The sequence below is a fragment of the Clarias gariepinus genome, chromosome 14, assembly GCF_024256425.1.
Source record: "Clarias gariepinus isolate MV-2021 ecotype Netherlands chromosome 14, CGAR_prim_01v2, whole genome shotgun sequence".
In the NCBI taxonomy this organism is placed as follows: domain Eukaryota; kingdom Metazoa; phylum Chordata; class Actinopteri; order Siluriformes; family Clariidae; genus Clarias; species Clarias gariepinus.
Genome location: NC_071113.1, coordinates 25,344,753 through 25,354,862, shown reverse-complemented (window position 1 = coordinate 25,354,862; position 10,110 = coordinate 25,344,753). Strand labels below are relative to the sequence as shown.

Sequence of the window (10,110 nt, the reverse complement as noted above, 5' to 3'; positions counted from 1 at the left end):
CAGCCACGACCCATCTTTAATGCTCTGACTAAGGGAAGGAGGTTTTTGCTCAAGATGTTACAATCCATGGCCCCGTTCATCCGCTCCTTAATACAGTGCAGTGGTCCTGTCCCCTGTGCAGAAAAACACCCCCAGAGCATGATGCTTCCAGCCCCATGCTTCACTGTAGGTATGGTATTATTAGGATGATACTCATTATTCTTCTTCCTCCAAACACGGTGAATGGCGTTCTACTCTTAAAAAGTTCTACTTTGGTCTCATCTGACCACAGGATTTTCTTTCATGAATCCTCTGGATCATCCCGATGGTCCCTGGCAAACTTCAGACGGGCCTGGACATGGGCTGACTTAAGCGGGGAAACCAGGTGTCTTTATGACAGCTAATGACCTCAAACAGGTGCTACTAATTTAGAACTAATTTAGAAGAAGTGTAGCTGGACTATTTAAAAGCAAAATAACAGGTCTTTGAGGGTCAGAAATCTGGCTGATGAGCAAGTGATCAAATATTTATTTGACACAGTAATTCACAAATAAATTGTTAAAAAAAATCATACAATGTGATTTCCGGATTTTTCTTTTTTTTTAGATTCTGTCTCTCACAGTGGAAATGCACCTAAGCTGAAAATTGTAGACCCCTCCATGATTTCTAAGTAAGAGAAATTACAAAATCACAGGGTGATCAAATACTTATTGACCTCACTGTATATACTATATACTGTAGAGATAGGGCTGATAAAGGGGAACTTTCAGATCTGTTTATACAGTGTATCTAAACAAATTAGAATATCCTGAAAAAGTACTCCTTATGTATTTTAGATAAAATACATGAAATAAAAAAAAATCATGCATTTTTGTTTTTATTTTGATGACTATTGCTTACAGCTCATAAATTAAAAAAACATTCCATTCTCTTTAAATATTAAAATATATTTAAAAAGTTAAATACAAAAAAAAAGATGTGTGGTAGGAAAAGGTGCACAAGCAACAGGGATTGTTGTAAATTTTGCATTTCATTTTGAAATCAAGATCCCAGAGTCTGGATGAAGAGTGGCGAGGCACAGAATCCAAGGTGCTTAAAGTCCATTGTTTCCATTGTCTGCAGTTTTTAAGATGATGTACCATGTCATCTACTGATATTGGTTCACTGTGTTTTATCATGTCTTTTGAGTTTTTGAAACAAATAATAAATATAAAATTTCCTAATGAGTTATTTTAGATAATTGCTTACTCTATAAAATGGGTTTAATCTAACCCCCAGTTAGTCAAAAATAAATAAATTAATTAATTAACAAATTAATAAAACAGCTGATGTGCTTTGTACTTGGAAAGTACAATAATATAGCCAGAATAAAACAATGCATAAATGATTAATAAATAAATTACTATGTGCTCTCTTTGTATAATTATCTGATCTGATCATTATCATGTAGTACTAAACTCAAGTATCTATCAGGATACTAATGTTCCTGCATACACACTTATCTGTATACTTTTAGTAATTATCTTTCCTCAGAAAATGCTAACATTTCCAATGTTAACACATGACTATGGGCAGTAAAACAACTGGACTTCATTTCATAAAATAATAAAAGTCGCTGACTAATTTTTATTTATTTATTTATTTTTTACAAGTTTGCATTTATTGACCAAATTATGTTTTTCCATCTGATTTATTTCTTGTAACGAGCAAATGTCATGCAAAAAGGAAAATGGGACTGGTTAATAAACTTATTTTTTTCTTCATTCGCTGGTAAATTGAAGCGCTACACTATGTTTCATTTTCTATTAACAGGAGCTCATGCTGGAATAGGAGTGTGTGTGGAAAGGTGTTAGACACAAGAAATAGGGAGAGCGAGAGCTGGTCAGAACCTTATACCGAAGCAGATCACTTACAAAAGTAAGATCTGGTTTAATAAGCATAGCATTGTTTAACAACTGTAAAATGATAATACAACTATTAACAATAAATAGAAAAAAATATACTTAATAACGTATTTGTAAAAGCAAAATTCCTATTAAGAGTGGATAGTAATATGAATAGGATTTAGTCCCTCCCCTCCATACAGCAGTGACTAGTTGCTAGGAGATGTTCACGTCACTATAGGGTCACAGAAACTGAAGAATTTAAGATCTGAGTCTTATACACTCTGTCCAATAATTTACTGCTAACAGATGGTGTTTTAGCTTCAAGTAGCTCTCCATCAACCATATACCGTGTCTCACAATTTGAACTGCAGCAACAACATGAATTCTTCAGAGAAGGAACAAGTGGACTGTACTAATTTTTCATCGCTGTCTCGTAACAAGACTCAGACTGCAGCTGGGTGGAACTCTGAAGTGACATCCTGTTTCTTTTGGAGCCTTGCTTACAACGAGGTTTTATTAAACATCTCCACACTTACAGTTCTGATGCTCTTCACTTTTTCCCTGGTTGTGAACATTTATCTGATCCTGGGACTGGAACACTCAGAAGCTCTTTCCTGGAATCCACGTTATGTGCTGTTGAAGAACCTGATCGTGAGTGATTTGCTCCTTACTCTGACCATCGGTCTTCCAGCACTTCGTTGCTTGCTGTGCCGGGAAACCCTAAGCTTTAACTTCAGATGCATAGCACAGTACTTCACAGGGGCACTGGCTATCAGTAATTCACTTCTTACAGTCACTTCCATGGCTTTGGAGCGCTTTCTGTACACATGCCATGGCATCCGCTACCTGGGTATCATGACCAACATGCGAATACTCTGCTTTATGATCCTCGTCTGGTCGGTGGCTTTAACAGGCGCTGGGACGTCTACTGTTTTGGTGCTGATGGGCGGAGCAAAATTTGGTCACATCATTGCAGCATTTGTATGCGAGCCAGAAGTTGTGCAAGCTCAGCTTGAGCATTCAAAGTATTTTGAGGCATTCAACAAAATCTTTGTCGGATCCGTGCTTTTTCTTTGCCTCCTTTTGTTCTTGTTCTCCTACGGCCGTATGTATCAGGAAGCCCGGCAGGTTCAGCAACCATTCCAGCAAGACAATGCTCGTGCCAGATGTACCATCTCTTTTTACTTTGCCATCTTTTTGCTTCAGTTGTTTCCAAGCACAGTTAAATTAATTGCTATGTTTGGCAAGAACGTGGACAGTCACATCTATATGTTAATACTTGTATTGATTCCACCATGTGTCAACCCACTGGCATACGGCATCAGAAATAAGGAGGTGCGTCAGGCCCTGGGGCGTCTTTGTGAGTGGGGGAAACTTAAAGAACTATTTTGTCGGTGAGCTCTCTATGTATACACACTGCAAAAGGTTTATTGGCACGCTTTAAGTCTTTAGCATGTGTTTTGCACTCAGCTGTGTATCAAGTGACATCAGTTAGATAAGTTTGGCCAAGTTTTGTGTTCTATGTACATTGTGTCAGACTTTTACTGGCATTTCATTAATGATCCTATTTATTTTTTAACATGTTTTGTTATGCTACTGTAAGTGTCTTTGCTTTGTATAAAAAAAAAACTAACTTAATTTCAGCTGCACAAGAAATTGATTGTTACAGCTTTCAGCACTTAGCAATCTCTGAAACGGCTTGAAGACTGAGACCTCAGGGCAATCAGAGAACCACTATTGGACCTTCAAATGAGGCTCTCGACTTTAAACTGCTCAGCATCATGCCTGGATGAGATTCTACCTCACCACTCAGCTGCCTCGGTGTGTTGAGTGTATGCTGCGTTAATAAATCTAATGTCTAATATGTAATATCTCCCCTTTTCATCACTTTCAAAGTGATGCTCATTTGTGAATAAATGGAACAGTTCAGACAATTCACTCCTTAGCCAAAATACACAGGCTACTGTTTAAAGCTTCATAGGCTCCAGCTTAGTGCTGTGCACACTACATGCCTAAAGGGACATAAACATCTGCAACATCAATGGTAATAAATCACAGTAAATTTAGGCATTTGGCAGATACTCTTATCCAGAGTCATTGGATAAATCCTTACAATGGTCACTGGGTTACTAACGATGTACAGTCAGTCATAAATTGTTGTCTTTTTTTATTTATTTATTTAATTATTCATTTATTTTGGTTGGTTTAAACCCAAATATCTTAGAAACTGTGCTAAACTGCTGAAACTGTCATTTTGTAAACAAATATAAATTACTGCAACTGTTGTGTTTCCTCTCTAAATGGTGCAGTACATACCAACAGTCTTCATGTCTTACGGTTAAGTAAATATTTGTCTCAATATTTAATGTGTTATATGGATTTATGTGTTTTATTGTTCATTGTCCAATTACCTAATAAAAAAAAAAATTATGTGGTCATTGCTGACTTTAACATTGTCATGGTTGGTATTGTTGTGCTCAGACTAGTAAGTCCAGGTAAGTAAAATGCATTAATATACAACAGCGTGGAAGCATTTTGAGCAGATATTTGAGCTGCACCTTTCCCATCTGCTCACTGTGTGAACAGATCAGAATTCAATATTGTAATGCGCTGCTTACAAGCTCACTCAAGGATCGTGCTGTTCGCACAAATCCTCTGAGCGGAGACCTGATGAAAACGAAGCATTCAGTTTAACACAGGAGTTCTCAAAATGACTGAGAGCTTTAAAGATTATAAAAGATGAGTTCTTCATTTAATTTGTGTAATTTCATTCTCAATTTAAAGAACAGGCTTTGTTTTTTCATTAGACTTTGTGGCTTCACCTACATGCTTGGGTACAAAAGGGTCAAAAATTGATTTTTACATGCCATAATAGTAATTTGATGATTGTTGTGTGTGTGTGTGTGTGTGTGAGAGAGAGAGAGAGAGAGAGAGAGAGAGAGACTGGTGCGCAGTCATACAAAAGTACAATACTATTCATTAAAATTATTTCATTACTAACGTTAACGTAGATTTTTATTCTACTATTATACTCCTCCCCAGATGAAAGCCATAGAAAGGATCAAATGATAGTTTGGACAATTGCATGTTTAAATGTTGTTTTGATTTTTGTGTTTTGTTCTGATTGTTTTAATTTAACTTAGAATTTGTTAATAAAACTATTTTTAAAAATGTGACATATTTTGCAATCATTTTGAATAGTCCCCACTTCCCACAAAAATAAATAAATAAATAAAATACTTGACAACACCATCCCCCTCGAATTTTTAACAATTCGATTGCTGCTTATAGCATATGGACAAAAAAGGTGTAAACCCATCTGTCGTATTTAAACAACCAGATGGACTAAAAATTATAATTTTACTTTTAATTAGAATTTACTGTATACATTTTAATGAACCTTTAAAAATGTATACTATTACTGGATTGCGTGGTAAGATCTGGTTGGCCAGATAAATAGAGCAGATAGATTGGTCTGCTTTTTTTGTATTCACAGATGGTGTTTCGCTCGGTGGCCGTAAGTACAGTTCATCGTGATTCACCACGGGTTTTGGCGTTGTGATTAGATTTCCATCTTTCCGCACGTCGGCCGTCGCATAGTCAAACCGAATAGGTGAGATAGGGGTGGGTATAACAGCAGGAATAACAGACGGGGGCGGGTTATCGGGGGTGGGGCTTGTAGGAAGACTTTCACACACACACACACACACACACAATAACGGATTGGGAATCACTGCTGTCTTACGGTGTATCTTTAATATCTTGCTCTGTGTTATAAACTTTTATTTTAGGGCTGACGATAGGCATTTCAGTATTATTTATGTTTGTCTACCTGCATCTTCTCTCAAGGAGAATGGATAGTTCTTTAAACTTTGTGAGCTGGAATGTTAAGGGTTTAAACCATCCGGTCAAGAGAAGGAAGGTGCTCTCACACCTTAAACAACTTAACACTTCAGTTTTGATAATTCTCACCCCATGTCGCGTTGGGGAGGACAGCACTACCACTCTACCTTTCAGGCCAAACCTAGGGGCGTCTCAATTCTGATTAATCCAAACATTTCTTTTGAGCACCATAATTACAGATTATTTATTATTACATTTGTTATTATTACAATTATTTGTTATTACAGATATACATGGTCGTTATATCATTGTTCCAGGGAAATTATTTAGTACTAAGGTAGTGTTGGCTAATTTATATGCCCCTAATTATGATGATGTTTCCTTCTTTGAACATTTTTTTTTCTGCTCTACCAGATCTGAGCTCATACTTTCTCATATTAGGGGGAGACTTTAACTGCTGTTTAGATCCATCACTTGAAAGGTCATCTCCCAACCCTATACCTCTGAGTAAACGCTACTTCAGTCCTATCTTTGCAGGTTTGGTATCTCTGACATATGGCGCTTTCTTAACCCAAAAAAAAGAGAATACTCCTTTTTCTCACATGTTCATCATACTTTCTCCAGAATTGATTTTTTTCTTTATAGATAATTAACTGATCCCAGTGGGTAATTCTTGTACTTATCAGAGCATTGTGATATCGGATCATGCTCCAGTTGTTATGTCTATAAAGCTCCCTGATCTTCCTCAAATTAAGAAACATTGGCTCTTTAATTAATCGTAACTCATAGAGGACGATTTTATAAAATTTATGGAAGATCATATTTTTTTTTTTAAATACAAATGAAACACCTGAAGTGTCACGTTTACCTTTTGGGATGCTCTGAAAGCCTACCTCAGGAGACAGATAATTTCATACACTGCAAATATGAACGAAAAAACGAAAAAATTTGACCAACCAAATTAAAGAAATAGATCAGCAGTATGCTCTATTTAAAAACCCTGATCTGTATAAAAAACGTGTAGAATTACAAACTAAGTTTAAACTCGTAAACTGCCCGCTTCATTTAATGAGGCTCGCATCACTTTTATAGCAAAGAGGGATAAGGACCTAACAGAGTGCTCTTCATATAGACCAATCTCTCTTCTTAATGTGGATGTTAAAATCCTTCAAGCCCGAGCTTGTAGATTAGAGAATGTTCTAGCCTCAACCATATCTAAGGACCAGACTGCTATTTCTACTTTTACATTTGACGCCTTATGGATATCCTGTACACACCATCAGAGGGGATCCCTGAGTGTGTCCTTTATTTGGATGCTGAAAAGGCTTTTGATCGTGTGAAATGGGAGTATTTATTTAAGGCTTTAGAAAAATTCAATTTTGGTCTAAGTTTTATCACTTGGCTTAAATTATTATATTCAAGCCCTATTGGCTTAGTTTTGACAAATGCTCAGCAGTCTTAACCATTCAGTCTACAGAAGGGTACTCGTCAGGGGTGTCCTCTTAGCCCATTACTCTTTAACCTTGCCATTGAGCTACTAGCAATCACATTCCTTAGTTACAGGGATATGCAGTATCTGGGATTTGAAAGCAGGGAGAAGAACATAAAATTTCCCTTTATGCAGATGATCTTTTACTTTTTATATTAAATCCAATCTCCTCCCTTCCACCTGTGCTGTCATTGCTCAGTGAATTTAGCTATTTTTCCAGAATATAAATTGAATTTGCACAAAAGTGAACTTTTTCTGCCAAATAATACAGCACTAACAACTGGTATGCACAATCCTTCTTTCAACATAGTGAAAAATCTGTTTATCTATCTTGGTATTACAATTACAAGGGAACATATACACCTTTTTTTTAAAGAAAATTTTATTAGGTTGTTGAACCAAACAAAAAAAGACTTGGGAGAGTGGTCACCACTGTCCCTGGTGGGCCGCATTAATGCCATTAAAATGAGTGTTCTTCCAAAAATTTCATATCTTTTCTAGTCTGTACCTATTTTTATTCCCAAATCTTACTTTGGTGCTTTAGATTCAATTATTTTATCTTACCTTTGGAAAGGTTAACATCCTCGATTGAATAAGTCCCTACTTCAGAGATATAAAAGAGACAGTGGCATGGCTCTACCCAATCTTCGTTTTTACTACTGAGCAGAAAACATTCGATGTGTCATCTTTTGGGCATATTTCATATATAACAACCTAATCGCCCTGCCTGGGTGGAAATGGAGATAAACTCTGTCAAAAACCTCTCTGTCTCTGCACTCCTTGGATCTGCACTTCCCATCCCCTCAATTAAATCAATCAAAAATTCAGTTATTAGGCATACCTTAAGAGTATAGTATGGGCTCAGTTCAGATAGCACAGCAGTCTTCTGGGCTTTTCTCTTTCCAGTCCTATCGTCTCTAACTATCTTTTTCAACCTTCTTTTTATGATTCAGTGTTTCAGGAATGGTACAATAAGGGCATTAAGCTTTGCAAAGATCTGTTTGTTGACCATAGGTTTGCATCGTTTGAACAGCTTTCTGAAAGGTTTACCCTACCCAGTTCTAATTTTTTCAGATATTTGCAAGTAAGACACTTTATTACCTCTTCAATACCAAATTTCCCAGAGGCTCCTGATGCAAATATTATAGATAATCTCCTCTGTTTGTCCCCGCTGCGTGAAGGCCTAATATCCACTATTTATGGTGGATTGATGGGTTTGAGTCACACCTCTTTAAGTAAAACCAAAACTGCTTGGGAAAAAGATCTAAACTTGACACTGTCAGATGATATTTGGAATTCAATTCTTAAACTTGTTTTCTCTACTTTAATAAAAAAAATTTTATATGCCTGGCATCTAGCCTTTCTTACGCATGTAAATCTGGCTTGGAGTCAGGGAGGGGCAGGATGGGTGCTATAGGGGTTTATAAGGGGGTTAAAAATCTGTATTGAAACATTACATGTTAACCCTGTTATATGCCTGTTTAAAATCAATAAAAATATTGTTGAGAAAAAAGTAATTCACGTTACAACCAACACTGATGGTACAATTCCACTCCTAACTCCTAAGTGGACCCAGTGTCTATACTGTTTATAAGGTATAGGATCACATGGTCTGGAGCCTATTCCAAGGAATTTAGGGCTCAAGGCTCAAGGGCGAGGTACAGTACGCCCTTTACAGGGTGCCAATCATACACACACTCACACGCACTTTTGTACATTACAGCCAATTTGGAAACCTCAAACAGCCTTTAGTGCAGTGCTGGACAGGAGGAAACCCACAAAGCATGGAAGGAACAAGCAAACTCTGCACACAGACTAGAGGCAAGATTCGAATCTCCAGCCTGGAGATGCAGTGGTAATATAATTCATAAGATTTTATCCAGACAAGTGTTAAATGGAAAAAAAATTAAACAGCAAGTTTAGACTTGCTCAGAATTAAAAGCCTTTTTCAGGTCTAAAAAAATGGTGCCTCAAAACATCACCCATAAGCAGGGCTCGATTTGACGTGGGGTGTGGGGGATGGCATCCCCCCCCCCCCCGCCCCGTTGAAAAAAAAGACAAAAACCACCCCCTCTGTTAAACCACCATCCCCTTTACCATCACCTTTCAATTAATATTGCTGTGTCAATATTTGTCATGAAAATGAAATATTAAAATCTCTATATTAAAATATTAAAAACTGTATGATTTATTTTTTAACTAATAATGACGATTAGCCAGTCAGAATTATGATACATACACACAAATCCTTTCAGCGGGGACGTGATGAAAATGAAGCATTCAGTTTAACACGGGAATTTTTGAAATGATTGAGAGCTTTAATGATTATAAAATACGAGTGCTTTACTCAATTTGTGTAATTTCATTCACAATTTAAAGAACAGGCTTTGTTTTTTATTAGACTTTGTGGCTTCACCTACATGCTTGGGTACAAAAGGGTCAAAAATTGATTTTTAAAATGCCACAATAGTAATTTGATGTTTTGTGTGTGAGAGAGAGAGAAAGAGAGAGAGAGAGAGAAAGCGACTGACTGGTGCGTAGTTATACAAAACTACAATACTATTAAATTTAATTATTTCATTACTAATGTTTATGTAGATTTTCAATCTACTCTTATAATCCCCCCAATTGCATTTTTAAATTTAAATGCCTGCATTTTGGTATGATGTCTCCAAGTTGATTTAATTAAACTTAGATTTGGTTAATAAAACTGTTCTTAAAAATGTGACATATTTTGCAGTCATTTTGTATAGTTAGTTATAGTACCCACTCCCCACAAAATAAATAAATAAATAAAATACTCGACCAAACCATTGAAAACCATAACCAAACCATTGAATTATTTTTTTTTACAATTCGACCACTGCACATAAGCAGGGTAAAGTTTATCTTCTTCGACTTATTCACTTTGAC

At 36.4% G+C, this 10,110-nt stretch overlaps 1 protein-coding gene across 1 annotated transcript; it reads left to right on the top strand.

Annotated features, from left to right (window-relative positions):
• Nucleotides 1-2,243: 2,243 nt before the first annotated feature.
• On the top strand, nt 2,244-3,263 carry LOC128541077 (olfactory receptor 14I1). Its single transcript, XM_053511212.1, has one exon. It carries the CDS (start codon nt 2,244-2,246, stop codon nt 3,261-3,263), a length of 1,020 nt encoding a protein of 339 aa, XP_053367187.1.
• The last annotated feature ends 6,847 nt before the right edge of the window (nt 3,264-10,110 follow it).

What these genes read in the sequence shown, in the direction of transcription:
- LOC128541077 (XM_053511212.1), top strand. Translation starts at nt 2,244, where the DNA reads ATGAATTCTTCAGAGAAGGAACAAGTGGACTGTACTAATTTTTCATCG.